Genomic DNA, 16140 nt, shown 5'->3' on the forward strand with positions numbered 1-16140 from the left:
GAAAGACATCTCGTGTTCATGGATTGATGGATTGCAAGAATTAATATTGTTAAAAATGACCATACTTTTTTTTTGAGACAAGGTCTCGCTCTGTCACCCAGGCTGCTGTGCAGTGGCACAGTCACAGCTCACTGCAGCCTTGACCTCCCAGGCTCAAGCAATCCTCCCACCTTGGTTCCTGAATGGGTGGAACTACGGGTACATGCCACCACATCCAGCTACTTTTTATTTTTATTTTTGTAGAGATAGGGTCTCACTTTGTTGCCCAGGCTAGTCTCAAACTCCTAGGTTAAAGCAATCCTCTGGCCTTGGCCTCCCGAAGTGCTGGGATTACAGGCATGACCACCAAGCCCAGCCCTCACGTTCTTATTCTTATATTGGGGATAAAAGAGTTGATCTTATAGAGGTAAAAACTAGAATGAGAGCTCAGCGCGGTGGCTCACGCCTGTAATCCCACCACTTTGGGAGGCTGAGGGGGGCGGATCACCTAGGTCGGGAGTTCGAGACCAGCCTGACCAACATGGAGAAACCCCGTCTCTACTAAAAATACAAAAATTAGCCGGGTGTGGTGGCGCATGCCTGTAATCCCAGCTACTCTGGGAGGGTGAGGCAGGAGAATCGCTTGAACCCAGGAGGCGGAGGTTGCGGTGAGCCGAGATCGCGCCACTGCACTCCAGCCTGGGCAACAAGAGCGAAACTCCATCTCAAAAACAAACAAACAAAACAAAACAAAACAAAAACAAGAAAATAAACACACACCCACACGGAGGTGGGGCGGCGGAGTGGCGGCAGGGAGGAGAAGGGGAGAGGTAAGAAACAAATGATAAAACAAATGAAGCAAATTGTTAACAATAGGTGAATCTGAGCCAAAGTTAAACGTGCGTTCTTTTGCACTGTTCTTGCAATTTTTCCAAATAAAACGTTTCTTTAAAATCATGTCCAGAGGACCTGGATTGCAAGCCGAGCCCCTTTTCTCACTCGGTGCATGCCCCTGAATGAATTCCTTCCTCTCGGTTGGTCTCAGTTATTCAGCACAGATGGTTCTCTCTGGGTCTGGTAATCAATGTCTCACAACTCTGAGGACGTTTGCAGACAGGGTTTTGGAAGGAAGACGGCCCTTCGTTTCCCCCAAAGGGTCTCAGCCTGCCAGTGATTTCACCACGACTTCCTCCAGAGTTCCACCTGTCCTCTTCTTCGGCCATAAACTTGCCCCTACTCATTTTTGCCACCAGCTGGACGCCCACCTCCTCTTTTCCGGAGCCCTAAGGCTCACCTTCCGGCAGTCTTAGCCTAGGTACAGGATAGGCACGTGCATTTAGCCCCAGGAAACTACAGCCCCCAAAAGGCTTTGCGGCAACATCCTCGCGGTGATCACCAAAGAGAAAACGCTTTTCTCCGCGGGCCCGCCGCTGCATAGCTTTTTGGGAGTTGTAGTTCATCTGCTAAGAGCTGCAGAACCAGGGTGAGGTTCTAAGCCACCCTTCCCAGAATTCACAGCGCTCCTCCACACCAATAGCAAGCGTGGATCTTGGAAAGCGGGCGGGTCAGAGGGGCGCATGCGCAGTATGTGTGGTTGGGGAATTCATGTGGAGGTCAGAGTGGAAGCAGGTGAGAATGGAGGGGGCGGCAAAGGCCCGTTTCTGGGCATCTCTGCAATGCTCCTCTGCTCCATGATGTGCACTTTGGGCGAGGAGAGTGCGTGCGTGAGTCCGACTTGTGAGGGAGGGGAGAAGGGGCTGAGCCCGGGACGAGCCAGGGGTTGCTCAGAGTAAGGAAGGTGTCCATGGGGGCAGGGTGAGGAATAATCCAGAAGCTATTAGAAATGGAAAGGGCCGGGTGTCCCAGCCTCAGAGAAGGAAGATTTAAATGCAGTGGACGAGATCAGGGTAGTCTCAGGAGTTGAGGTCTGGGAAGTAGGGAGGGAGGATTTGAGACTGGAGCGGGCAACGACGGTGGGGCGGAGCGTTAGAAAGTTAGATGCTGGAGTGATTTCTAGTTAGGTCAACTGTGCTTATGCCCACCCCGCCTCAGCCCCACCCTCCCAGTTATTCCAGAGCTCACTGTCCCTGTGCAGCTAGTTAGAGCCTTTCTCCCAAATGGGTTCTTCAGTTATCTTGGCCCCAGGATATCATCCAGCTTCTGCTTTCATAAGAAGCATGTCGTTCTTAATACACGATGTTGAGAAGCAGTATGGTGAGGAGGTAAGCTGTGTCTGCTAGCATTAGACCTCTGGGTTCTAATTCTGATTCTACCACTTAATAACTGCAATTTCGGTTTCTCATGTAACCTCTCTGCGTGCCTCTGTTTCCTCTGTAGTAATATGCTTCATAGGGTAATTGTGAGAAGTAAATAAATTGCTTTTATTAGGCTACCTGATATAAGTATTAGCTGTTACGGTTACTTTTTTTGTTGGCATCAACATGTAGCACATTTTTTGAGTTATTTCTTCAAACCATAATTGCACCAATCCAACCACACAGCCTCTTTTTGAGGGCCTGCTTGTCCAGGAAATGAAAGGGTGGTTTAGTGTGGTGCTAAGTTCTCTATGGATTTCAAGCCCATGCATTGTTTTCTTTATTGAACCAAGTGTCCCAGACACCTTACTTTAAATGGTTGAGGAAAAAAAGAGAAATCAGCCAGGCATGGTGGCTCATGCCTGTAATCCCAACACTTGGGAGGCCGAGGCAGGGGGATCACTTGAGCCCAGGAGTTCGAGACCACCTGGGGCAACATAGCGAGACCCCATCTCTACAAAAAAATGAACAAAATTAGCTGGGCATGGTGGCACACTTCTGTGGTCCCAGCTACTTGGGAGGTTTAGGTGAGAAGATCGCTTGAGCCTGGGAGGTCGAGGCTTCAGTGAGCTGAGATTGCACCACTGCACTCCAGCCTGGGTGACAGAGCAAGACCCTGTCTCCAAAAAAAACAAAAAACAAAAAAAACAAAGAAAAGAAACTGGAAAAAAAAAAAGCAGAAGAATTGATAGTACACTTTCCAAGCTATACAGCATTATTTATTAGGTATCCTTCAATGGATGATTTAGCACTTTCAGGAATGGGGAAATAGCCAAGTTGAAAAGTGACTGTTGTGTGTCAGAGAGGGCCTTCTCTGAGGATTTGGCATCAAGTTTGATTGTATTTTGTTTTTATCCCCTTAGGTGTGAGAGGGTCCAGCAGAAGGAAGCATGGCTGCCAAAGTGTTTGAGTCCATTGGCAAGTTTGGCCTGGCCTTAGCTGTTGCAGGAGGCGTGGTGAACTCTGCCTTATATAATGGTGAGGCATGGAGGGACAGTTGGTCACTGCACTTTCCTGGGAGATTTCTGTTGGTCTGTATAGCCCATGTGACACTCTTGATGGTAGCTGCCATCAGTGAATGTGTTTGTGGCCAAGAGGGCTCACCTCCTGCCATTTCATATCATAGGACTGCATTGTTATCAGAGCCCCTGACCTTTCAGTCATAGGTTCTCTCAGAGCCTATGACTCCAATATTCAAAAAGAGCCTCCCAGCCCACTTCCTAGTTGGATGTGTCCAGTGGCTTCTGTCAAGATGAAGTGAAGCCGCACCACCCAAATGCTGCCGCACAGTGTCTGGATTTCCCTGGCTATCTGAAATGGAGATCTCATTTGTTCTCCTCTGCTTGCATGTGGAATAACAGCAAAGGCTGCAGATCTGTTTGGGTGACCTTGTCCTGAACAAGAGCTTTTGCTCTGCTGAATTTGGGTAGTTTCAGAGAAAGTATCTTTGAGATGCATTGCCGAGCTTTTAACAGCGTAGGAGGGAGGTTAAGCTGGCTTTTCTTCCACTTCACTGTGGAAGCTTCCTCATTGGTCAAGCAATGGATTTGACCTGACTTTATCTGTAGGACCCCCTTTAATTCTGACATTATGACACTTTCACATGCTGCAAAGCAGCAGTAGATTGACCCATCTGGTGTGTCGCTGGCTGACAAGAGGAGCTTTACTTTCAGAGTGAAGATACTTGGACCAATGACAAAGTTCAGAGAGGCAGCTGATTAGAAAAGCCTGCTTGGCTTATATGACACATCTTAGCATTACTGTGATCCTTTTGGCCACACCTGCAACTAGACAGTAATTGCCATCATAAATTTCTCTCTGTGCCAAGACAGCTCTATAACCCCTTAAAACTTCAGCGAAGCAGAGCTATTAGGAAGAAAGAGTAGGCTCTTCTAAATGTAGGGTTCCCATAATGAGGGTGCTACTTCTGGGAGCACTAGGTTAAATTGGAGCCCGATGGATATGTGGTAACTGGGAAGACCTCACTGAGTTTTAGAAGTTTTGGTAGATGATTCCTGGAAATACGTTGGTGGGAGTTCAGGGATAGAATGGTCATTCAGAAAATCAACAGCCAGTTCCCTCAAGGAGAAAGGATGCTAAGGAACAGGTCCTATTACCAATCCTTGGGGACATGTGGAACAGGAAGTGACTGCTTAGTTTTGCAGCTATTTAGAAGTCTCTAGAGACCAGGAGTTGGGGAAGACAGAGGGAAGAGGGGAGACTTAATAAGTGAACAGAAAACACCAGGGCTCTTTCAAAGACATGATCCTTTTGTTTAAAGAATGAGAGGATTTTTATGACATGTCATTATCCTTTCTTCCTAGTGGATGCTGGGCACAGAGCTGTCATCTTTGACCGGTTCCGTGGAGTGCAGGACATTGTGGTAGGGGAAGGGACTCACTTTCTCATCCCATGGGTACAGAAACCAATTATCTTTGACTGCCGTTCTCGACCACGTAATGTGCCAGTCATCACTGGTAGCAAAGGTGAGTCTTGCCTATGGTTCAGGTAAAGTAGGGAGTGTGGAAGAGGTGCTGTGCTCTTTTGTGTCGCAGGAGCATCTGTGGAATACCAGGATCCAAAAGAGTTTGAACTGTACATCATAGGAATGACTAGACTACTTGCCCTGGAGAGCTTGATATGGAATATTAGAAATATCCACTTATGGCCAGGTGCGGTGGCTCATGCCTGTAATCCCAGCACTTTGGGAGGCTGAGGCAGGTGATCACCTGAGGTCAGGAGTTTGAGACCAACCTGGCCAATGTTGTGAAACCCCATCTCTCCTAAAAATACAAAAATTAGCCGGTAGTGGGGGGTGCCTGTAATCCCAGCTACTTGAGAGCTGAGGCAGGAGAATTGCTTGAGCCTGTGGGGCAGAGGTTGCAGTGAGCTAAGATCATGCCACCTCATTGCAGCCTGGGCAACAGAGTGAGACTCTGTCTCAAAAAAAAAAAAAAAAAAAAAGCCTGCTTCTAATCTTCCCATCTCTTTGGAATTTCTTTCTGTACTGTTTTGCAGTTGTTTCAGGATACATTATGTATCTATTTCTAAAACTATTGATAGGAGCTTCCAGAGATCAGGGAGTTGTAGGTATTAATACATTGCCCACCTCTCTTGGTGCCCAGTTCAGGGCTCTGTCTCATGGGCGCTTGGTCCATATTGTTGACATCTGTAAGCAAGCCATGACAGTGCTTTGGCTCCCGGCAGGCCTGAATTGTCCAGGGGAAAGTATAATTCTCTCCCTGGATCCTTTAAATGGCCCAAGTAATGAGAAGCAGAACATAGATGGGTCTGTTAACCCCTTATATGTGTTACACATTTGACAGAGTGCTTTTATGTCTGTTTTCTCCTTCAATTTTCCCCAACATTTCCGCAAGGCCCAGAAAGCAAATGAAATTGTCCCTATTCTCATAGACAGGGAAATAAGCTCAGGTTGGCTAAGGCTTAGAGAGGCCACATCATTAGTAAATAGCCCAGATCTTTGGACTGCTAGTCTAACACCGTTTCCACCGGACCCAAACTAACCTCTCCAAGGCTGACTCCTGACTTGGCCACAATCACCAGAGCTTGTAAAGGCCTCAACCTACAATTCTTAGCATTGCCCTGTCTATTGTCTTAAAACGTTCAGTGTTGCAAACTTTGCATGGTGCCTGTTAGACATATAATCTGAATTATGTATATCTGAGGGCATTCAGGGGATACCAAAAAGCTGCTATAACTGAAGCCTCTTAAGAAATTATAAACTCTTTGTGATGCTCTATTGGGTTCTCTGCCAAGGAAACCAAGCATACCTGCACCTTGCCCTCTAGGATCTTATAATCAGCAGATTTGCTTATAAATTGTAGCAAATTTGGAGCCAGGCACAGTGGTGCATGTCAGCTATTCAAGAGGCTGAGGCAGGAGAAATGCTTAAGCTCAGGAGCTTGAGTCTAGCCTGGGCCACATAGCAAGACCTTGTCTCTAAAAACAAAAAATAAAAATTGCCAGGCATAATGGCTCATACCTGTAATTGTAGCATTTTGGGAGGCTGAGGCAGGTGGATCACTTGAGCCCAGGAGTTTGAGACCAGCCTGGGAAACATGGCGAAACCTCAGCTCTACAAAAAGTACAAAGATTAGCTGGGCGTGATGGTCTGTGCCTGTGTAGTCCCAGCTACTTGGAAGGTGTAGGTGGGAGGATCAGTTGAGCCCAGGAGGTCAAAGCGGCTACAGTGACCTGTGATCTTACCACTGCACTTCAGCCTGGGCAACATGTGACCCTGTCTCAAAATACATAAATAAAAATTGTAGCAAATTGGAGTAGGAAAGGTCATATAAAAGACCACTTGTGGCCAGGCACGGTGGCTCACACCTGTAATCCCAGCACTTTGGGAGGCTGAGGCAGGTAGATCACCTGAGGTCAGGAGTTCAAGACCAGCCTAACATGGTGACACACCATCTCTACTAAAAATACAAAACAGCTGGGTGTGGTGGCGCATGCCTGTAATCCCAGCTACTCGGGAGGCTGAGGCAGGAGAATTGCTTGAATCTGGGAGGCAGAGGTTGTAGTGAGCTGAGATTGTCCCATTGTACTCCAGCCTGGGCAACAAGAGCAAAAACCTGTCTCAAAAAAAAAAAAAAACACTTGTTTTCCTACGGTGGTTTTTATTTTTAACTCCAGTGTTTGTCTCCTGCCCTAAGATTTACAGAATGTCAACATCACGCTGCGCATCCTCTTCCGGCCTGTCGCTAGCCAGCTTCCTCGCATCTTCACCAGCATCGGAGAGGACTATGATGAGCGTGTGCTGCCGTCCATTACGACCGAGATCCTCAAGTCAGTGGTGGTGAGTGAACAGAGGCCCTTAGCCTCGAGCCCAGAGCACCACCCCGGGAGGGTGCCGGCTGGCAGGAAGCGCTTGGCAGTGGGTTGGTTGGGATGTGGCTGCTAGTTTCCTGGTTCCTTTTCTGCTTCCTCATTAACCTGACCTGCCCTTCTGCTCCTCCCTTTGAAACCAGGCTCGCTTTGATGCTGGAGAACTAATCACCCAGAGAGAGCTGGTCTCCAGGCAGGTGAGCGACGACCTTACGGAGCGAGCCGCAACCTTTGGGCTCATCCTGGATGACGTGTCCTTGGTAAGATCCTTCGGGAGACCGAGGGGAAGGGGCTGCAGTTCTCGTTTAGGTGCCTGGTTCCATTTCTGGGTAGACGCTATTAGGTCCTCCCTTTGCTTTGCTAGATGTGAGACTTGAAAACACGGAAACATGCTGAGGTGAGGCAGTCTCCATGGGTTTTTCGGTTGAGGGTTCTTTTACCTTCCCCCGCCACACACATTTTTCTTATGACCTCTGGTTGTGTCCAGATAGTCCTTAACCACTAAATGTTTTACCTTCTCCAAACTGTTACCCAGAAAGTGATGCCTTGTTAACCCTGTTTGACACAGGCAGAAACTGCCTGGTAGAGACCAGAGAACAGCTCGGGTAGTCTTTCTCCCTAGCACAGACCTCCCAGCCTGACCCCTGGGAGCTTCCTAACACTTACGGTCCGAAGCTCAGTGAAGTAAGCTCTGGGAACCCCAGTGAAAGGTGATAGAGTGTAAACGAACGGTTGGATTCCCCCAGGCCTGGTATAGGGGGCAAGGGACATCTCTGAGGCGTAAGCTATCCTCTTGAGACACTATAGCTTGTGTGTTTATATGACATTGGATGTCATAACTCAGACAGAAAGCAATACAGGCAGGATAGCGTTTCAGGTTAAGGAGGGTGAGGGGAAGGGGTCGTGTTTCTAGATTCTCTGGGAAAAATCATTTGGAGTGATTTGTTCGGGCAGTGGGGTAACGTGTTTCCTGTTCAGTTCTCCCGTGCATCGCTAGGGAAAGGCACCGCTTCCCCCAGCATCTGTGCAGCTGTTTAAACAGCCACTCGACAACACCCAGTGCTAACCCTGGGGCACTGCTCCCCCTTGCTCCGGCTGCTGGAAGTCCTGAGGGCTTGGGGCTCCCTCTGCTGGCAAGAGGCCAGGCTGCAGCCATTCTGCGGGCCCTCCCCTCGTAATTACCGTTAACCTGAACACCTTGGCTGTGAGAAAACGCTGAGTAAAAACCTAAGGGAAAAACTGGCGTTTTACTAGACTTTAACCACATACTCCATTCTGGGGAAATGTGGGCTGACCACAGGAAACCCTGTCTAAGAGGTGTGAGAAGAAAATTAGGTTTCATGGGGAATTTGCTGCCCTCAGCTGGCCTTTTTAGAAATAAATTTTATTCCTTAATTATACATTTCATTTTTCATTTCTTAGGATCAGATTTTCTTACCCAAACTTTGACTAAGAGACTAGAAATGGATCAGGCGAAGTACAACAGCTGCAGTTGGAGTTAGGAGGTTAAAAATTCTGGAAGAGAATGAGACCAGGATTTACTCTTCAGGAGAAGTTCGGGGCTGCTTTTTAAAAAAGAGGTTGTGAGAGTGGAGGAAATGAAACAACTAGAATTTGATGGCAAAACCAATGCTCTTCTCTTGATTCTTTTTCAATAAAAATTAGGATGAATAAGTAAATTGCTCTAGGCTGGGCATTAGGAATTCTGAGGTCCCTTCCCATTGTTTGTGCTATCTTTAGGGACAGTCGCGTCAGACCTGACATTAGGGAAGGTCTATGGATCATCAGACTTCTAAACCCTCACGCCGACCAATGACTTTACCTGCTTTCTCTTTCTTTTAAACCCTTTAACAGAACCATTCACATTGGGAGTACATGATTTGCGTTCCACCGTCCCTCGTCCTCTTCCTGTTCAGTGGTGGAGCTGCTGTGGGAAGACGCGGACTGGTTAATCCATAAGCAGAGAGCATCAGGCTCTTGGATCCCTGGGAACTAGCTGCCTCCCTCACTCTCAGGGGCCCCGTTTTCCATCTGGCCTTCCTTGGGCTTTGAACAAGGCATCAAAGGCCCTTGGAAGAGCACTAGTCAGTGGCGGGGGTCTTAGAACCCACAGTTCTCCTCCTCTGGGGAGGTGGTCGATTGAGTAGATACCTTCTGGTGCCTGTGGGCCCCATCAAAAGCCCCTGGTGCCATTTGCTACATGAGGTCACTGTACTGAGAGTGACAGAGTAATATACAGGAGCAGTTTGGGCAGCCAGAGAGTCTGGGTGTAAACTCAGTTTGGATACAGATACGGAGGTGAAGAGTGTTCTGGCCTCAAGGATGCCTCCAGCTGCTAGAGCCATTGCTGGCCTCTTCCTTCCAGCGGCCGTGGAGCCCTCCCAGCAGTGCTGTTGAAGCAATCACACTGCCTCATCTTGTGCTCACTCTCTCCCCTTAGACACATCTGACCTTCGGGAAGGAGTTCACAGAAGCGGTAGAAGCCAAACAGGTGGCTCAGCAGGAAGCAGAGAGGGCCAGATTTGTGGTGGAAAAGGTGAGCCTTCAACCAGATGGCAGGAGCCTCTCTCTCCCCTTTCTCCGGCACTCAGCTTCCCCATTTGCTGGGTGGCCTGGAAATTCATCATCTGTCATCCCTTCTTCCGGGATAATCGGAAGGGGCTTGAAGGAATTGTACTTCTGCAATTGGTTCCAGAGTCTTCAGGGGCTAGTCAAGGATATGTGGAGTTATGTTCCTAAATCACTGAAGGGTAATTTTTCTTCCACTTCTCTGAGATCAAAAACACTCTCTTACAAATAAAAATGTTTCTCCTGGAGTATTTTCAGCTTCTATGAGAAGTCATTTTTAACCATAGTTACATAGTGAAAGCTGACAGCAAAAAAGATCAAACGTTGCACCAGATGTGCTTTCGTCACTAGATTTTTTTCTAGTGCTAAATCCATCCAGATGTGTCAAAGAATGTGATGGGACACAGTGTATTTGCGTAGCAGCCTGGTCTTTCTGGTATTTGCAAAGACATGTTTATTTATTGTTGTCCCCTTCTTCCCACCACCAGTATCCCTAATTGTTGGAGAGATGGGGACAGCAAGAAATAAAATGGGAAAAGAGGGATAGATTTAATTTTGGAGAATGAAAACACTGTGTGGGCAGGGACTTGTGTTGCTTTGTATCTGCCATAACTTCAGAGATTATAATAAGTCTAGTACAGTGCCTGGCGATAGTAGGTATACAGTAAATGTTTGTTGAGCAAATAGACGCAGGGCCCAGCCATTTCAAAATTGTATGTAATTTCAGGGAGGCTTAATACTGTCCTCTTCCTCACACTCCTGAAGACTCCTCACACTCCTCACACGTTGCAGAGAGCTGTCTTCCTATTGATATTGGTAGGGCAAGCCTAGGAGATCTCACTCTGGGTGCCTGGATTCTGGTCAGGAACCAGCCTAGCTCACAGGCAGCTCTAGGAACAGTCACAAGTGCATGCTGCTCTTCCTTAGCCATCCCGAGGTTTTTTGTTTGTTTGTTTGTGACAGCTCTGTGTCCCAGGCTGGAGTGCAATGGCATGATCATAGCTCACTGCAGCCTTGACCTCCTGAGCTCAGGTGATCCTCCTGCCTCCGCCTCCCAAAGTGCCAGGATTACAGGCATGAGCCACCACACCCGGCCCTATCCTGGCTTTGATGAAGTCCTTTATACTTGGGGCTGGAGGAAAAGATGAGCCTTGAGGATTGATTCCACCTTTCTTTTGCTTCTGTTTTCCTTGGCCTTGGCTTCTCCTGGCTCAGAGTAGGGTTGTTAAACTAGATTGCAATTAATATTAATGAGGACTTTGAAATAAGACAAATATTCCTGCAGCCAACAGAAATGTATCCCTCCTGTGACGAGGAGTGAGCATGAAAGGAGAGGGGAGGACTGGTGGGCAGTGTTCTCTGCCTCCCCCCGCCTCCCCCACTAGCCATCAGGAGGAAGTAAACTTCCCGAGTTCCTTCAGGAGCCTGGGAAGGTGGCTTTCTGGTGAAGGGCCTTTGGTTGTAGCCTGACATGCGGTGCCCTGAGGTTTGATCTTAGTCTCTCTCCACCTCCATTCTTTTAGGCTGAGCAACAGAAAAAGGCGGCCATCATCTCTGCTGAGGGCGACTCCAAGGCAGCTGAGCTGATTGCCAACTCACTGGCCACCGCAGGGGATGGCCTGATCGAGCTGCGCAAGCTGGAAGCTGCAGAGGACATCGCGTACCAGCTCTCACGCTCTCGGAACATCACCTACCTGCCGGCCGGGCAGTCCGTGCTCCTCCAGCTGCCCCAGTGAGGGCCCACCCTGCCTGCACCTCCGCGGGCTGACTGGGCCACAGCCCCGATGATTCTTAACACAGCCTTCCTTCTGCCCCCACCCCAGAAATCACTGTGAAATTTCATGATTGGCTTAAAGTGAAGGAAATAAAGGTAAAATCACTTCAGATCTCTAATTAGTCTATCAAATGAAACTCTTTCATTCTTCTCACATCCATCTACTTTTTTATCCACCTCCCTACCAAAAATTGCCAAGTGCCTATGCAAACCAGCTTTAGGTCCCAATTTGGGGCCTGCTGGAGCTCCGGCCTGGGCACCAGCATTTGGCAGCACACAGGCGGGGCAGTGTGTGATGGACTGGGGAGCACAGGTGTCTGCCTAGGTCCACGTGTGGCCTCTGTCCTGTCGCTGATGGAAGATTTGCGGATGAGGGCACATACGGCTGAACGGAGAAGGCAGGCCTCCGTCTTCCCAGCGGTTCCTGCGCAGATGCTGCTGAAGAGAGGTGCCGGGGAGGGGCAGAGAGGAAGTGGTCTGTCTGTTACCCTAAGTCTGATTCTCTTTAACTGTGCGACCAGCGGAAACAGGTGTGTGTGAACTGGGCACAGATTGAAGAATCTGCCCCTGTTGAGGTGGGTGGGCCTGACTGTTGCCCCCCAGGGTCCTAAAACTTGGATGGACTTGGATAGTGAGAGAGGAGGCCTGGACCGAGATGTGAGTCCTGTTGAAGACTTCCTCTCTACCCCCAACCTTGGTCCCTCTCAAATACCCAGTGGAATTCCAACTTGAAGGATTGCATCCTGCTGGGGCTGAACATGCCTGCCAAAGACGTGTCCGACCTACGTTCCTGGCTCCCTCGTTCAGAGACTGCCCTTCTCACGGGCTGTATGCCTGCACTGGGAAGGAAACAACCATGGGAAGGAAACAAATGTGTATAAACTGCTGTCAATAAATGACACCCAGACCTTCCGGCTCAGCCATCGGTTGGTTTTTTGTTTGTGGGAGCCGTGGGATCAGAACAGAGTGTTCTAGCAGTTTTTGTGAGCACACGTTTGCATTGCCAGCTGGGACAGAGTCTCCAGTACGGCAGAAAATGCTTTGTTTTCAGAAAACGCTTTGTGCTGTGTTCCCGATCTCCATCCCCAACCCGAAGGGAGTCTCTGTGGTAGCAGGTGAGGTTTGTCATGGGATAGGCAGTGAAGGTGGGTGGAGGGCAGTTAACTTGTTCTGTGTGTTTTGGTGCCACTACTCACTGGGAGCTACAGGCCTGCCCGCCAACTGCCAGCAACACCTTCCCCCAGTGCTAGGGAAGTGATTGACGTAAATAATGTGTCCAGTAGCCCTCAGTTAGATGGCTTGGGGCACTCAGCAGTAGGTTTTTTTTTTTTCTTCTTGTTTTCTTTTCTTTTCTTTCTTTTTTTTTTTTTTTTTTTTTGAGGCAGTGTCCCACTTTGTTGCCCAGGCTAGAGTGCAGTGGCATGAACATGGCTCACTGCAGCCTTGACCTCCTGGGCTCAAGCGATCCTCCTGCCCTAGCTCCCTGAGTCTCTGGGACTACATGTGTGTGCCGCTATGCTTGGCTAATTTTGTATCTTTTATAGAGACCAGGTCTCACCATGTTACCCAGGCTGATTTTGAACTCCTGGGCTCAAGTGATCCAGCCTTGGCCTCCCAAAGTGCTGGGATTACAGGCGTGAGCCAGTGCGCCCAGCCAGTGGGTTTGTACTGCTTATTCTGCTTTGCTTTGACAATAGGGAATTGGAAATGCCTTGGCATTTGAGGGGAGCTGAGTTTGTGCATTTTGGATGATGGGGAGGGAAAGCTGACCTCAGGTTGAGAAATGAACTGTGTCAATCACCCACCCCAAATCCTTCTAGGAACAGAGTGGAAACAGCATGCAGTGAGTGGACAGCACTGACTGTGCTTTAAATTTGCTCTTCATTTAATCCCCAGGCTCACCACCTGGCCACAGAGAGGGGTCTTTAAGAAGACTCCACAGGCTGCTCTCTGACTGGATTCCACATTTCCTCCCCCAGAGTGATTGGGCCACCACCTGTCAGCTGGGGAAGAGGGAGACCTGATGCACAGATTTGGGATGGAGCCAGGGATTGAGTTCTCCCAATCCCTGCATCCTGCACCCCTCCCAGGGCCTCCCAGCAGCCATCCCAGGAGCAGACCACAGTGTGTGGTGGGCTCCTGACCCTCTGCTGAACCTCAAACCTCCCTCCCGCGAGCCTCCCCCCATCTAGCCCATCTCCCTGCCACCTCCCCAGCATCATTTATGTCAGGCCTCAGGATATCTCTTCCCACTTTGGCTCTTTTGCTGTAAGAATAGGCTTTCGAATGATGAGGTGCCTGAACTCAAAGCACATTAAAGATCGGAGCAGAAAGAGCCTAATTCCTAAATAAGTTCCAGACCGGCTTCCACTCTGCGCCCTTCCTCCTTTTCCTGCTGTTTATTGCTTTGGACACCCTTTTGGGGGCGGGAGGGCAGGAGGCTCCTCTCTCTTTCCCAGGCTCTTTTTAAAAGAGCAGTTGTGTTTCCTGCATTTGGCGGGAGATTGGGTTTCATCCTCCAGGTGTCTGTAGGGGAGCCCTGAGCTGCAAAGCTGCCCTGCACTGCTTTGAGGTTGCTACTGCCTTCAGGTCAGCCCTTTCAGTGGCAAGCGGGCCAGGTTTCCTGCTGGCTTTGCCATTAGCCTCCCTGCCAGGGATGGCAAAGGCACATCCCAGTGGCAGCCCAGGGGCCTCATTTTGCCTTGACTTCCGCCAAGTAATTCTTTTCACAAATGTTCAAGGGCTGTTAACCAGCTTCTTAGCCCCTGATGGCCTCTGGGTTTCTCCAGAAACTGCCACAATGGGCCTTTATCAGCTCGGGATTCTCTGGGCCTTAGATCAAAAACCATGTCCTGTCCTGGCCAGGGAAGGGAGAGCAGGAAGTGTCTTCCTCCCTCTCCCCTTTGGTCGGCTGAATAGTTCCCTTGTTCAGGCTATGAAGGGCGAAGAAGGCAGTGCACCCTGGGCACGGAGAGGAGAGAAAAACCCTCAAAGGGTTGCCATTTTCCTGACTTCTGCTAGTTTTACACAACTTCCGCCAGTGTGGACTGATGGGGAGGAGGAGCGTTGTGTTAATCTCGGTGGGTTTATTTGAAATACAGGGAAAGACAGTGGAATAGTAGTCAAATCCCGCCTTAGCAAATAATCTAGTTACACTCCAGCAATCAGCCCCGGGATGTGCAGTTAGGACCTCCCCTTGACCTCTGCAATCCACCAATAATTGTGCCAAAGCAGCCCACCCAGATTGAAAATTACCTGGGTGAGAAGAACGCAGGAAGCTGCAACTGATTGGTCTGCCTCTTGCAGATCTTCCATTCATTCTGTACAGTGCTCCAAACTTCATTTTTCTTTTGTTTTCTTTTTTTTTTGACAAAGTCTCACTCTGTCGCCCAGGCTGGAATGTAGTGGCACAATCTCGACTCACTGCAGCCTCTGTCTCTCAGGTTGAAGCGATTCTCCTGCCTCAGCCTCCTGAGTAGCTAGGATTACAGGCATGCACTACCACACCCAGCTAATTTTTGAATTTTTAGTAGAGATGGGGTTTCACCATGTTGGCCAGACTGGTCTTGAACTGGCCTCAAGTAATCTACCCACCTCAGCCTCCCAAAGTGCTGGGATTATAGGCGTGAGCCAACATGCCTGGCCCAAACTTCATTTTTCTAAAGCAGATCTCATCCCCTCCACAATGAAGAACCTTCAATCTAGTGCAATGTCTTGTCCTGACATTCAAGGTTCTCCGTGTACTGGCTACCCCTTTCTAGCCTAACAATATTTTACTGCTTACCTCACAAACCTACCTAGTGGTTCTCACAGGGTGGGGAGTGCTGTTTGAAAACGCAAGTGGGCCAGGCACGGTGTCTCACGCCTGTGATCCCAGCACTTTGGGAGGCCGAGGCAGGTGGATCACCTGAGGTCAGGAGTTCAAGACCATCTTGGGCAACATGATGAAACCCCATCTCTACTAAAAATACAAAATATTAGCTGAGCGTGGTGGCATGCGCCTGTAATCCCAGCTACTCAGGAGGCTGAGGCAGGAGAATCGCTTGAACCCAGGAGGCGGAGGTTGTAGTGAACCGAGATTGCACCACTGCACTCCAGCCTGGGCGACAGAGTGAGACTCCATCTCAAAAAAAAAAAAGAAAAAAAAAGAAAACATGGAGTTGTTCCTTTGGCCACATACACACGAATCTACAAGAAAGGTGATATTGTAGACATCAAGGGAATGGGTGCTGTTCAAAAAGGAATTCCCCACAAACATTTCCATGGCAAAACTCAAAGAGTCTACAGTGTTACCAGCAAGCTGTTGGCATTGTTGGAAACAAGGGCAAGATTCTTGTCAAGGGAATTAATGTACTTATTGAGCACATTAAGCACTCTGAGAGCTGGAACCACTTCCTGAAGCACACGAAAGTAAATGATCAGAAAAAGAAAGACGCCAAAGAGAAAAGTATGTGGGTTCAACCGAAGCGCCAGCCTGCTCCGCCCGGAGAAGCACGCATTGTGAAAACCAATGGAAAGGCGCCTGAGCTGCTGGAACCTGTTCCCCATGAATTCATAGCATAATAGGCACAAAATAAATAAATAAAAGACTTCTGGAACGTTAAAAAAAAAAAAAAAAAAAAAAACAGAGCTGGAAGTTGAGACTCTGAGTTC

At 48.8% G+C, this 16140-nt stretch overlaps 1 protein-coding gene across 5 annotated transcripts; it reads left to right on the forward strand.

Annotated features, from left to right (window-relative positions):
• The first annotated feature begins 1537 nt into the window (after positions 1-1537).
• PHB1 (prohibitin 1) lies at positions 1538-11606 on the forward strand. Of its 5 annotated transcripts, none has more exons than XM_055257380.2 (8): positions 1538-1608; positions 2110-2201; positions 3158-3272; positions 4619-4780; positions 6974-7116; positions 7289-7405; positions 9586-9681; positions 11237-11606. In XM_055257380.2, the coding sequence occupies exons 3-8, from the start codon at positions 3185-3187 to the stop codon at positions 11447-11449; spliced, it is 819 nt and encodes a 272-aa protein (XP_055113355.1). In that variant the 5' UTR covers positions 1538-1608; positions 2110-2201; positions 3158-3184; the 3' UTR covers positions 11450-11606. The 5 variants fall into 5 exon arrangements, with proteins under 5 accessions (XP_055113355.1, XP_055113353.1, XP_055113357.1 ...); XM_063628278.1 differs by having other exon boundaries at positions 1594-1703; XM_055257378.2 differs by lacking the exon at positions 2110-2201.
• Positions 11607-16140: the final 4534 nt, after the last annotated feature.

This window comes from Symphalangus syndactylus, chromosome 20, assembly GCF_028878055.3.
Source record: "Symphalangus syndactylus isolate Jambi chromosome 20, NHGRI_mSymSyn1-v2.1_pri, whole genome shotgun sequence".
NCBI lineage: Eukaryota > Metazoa > Chordata > Mammalia > Primates > Hylobatidae > Symphalangus > Symphalangus syndactylus.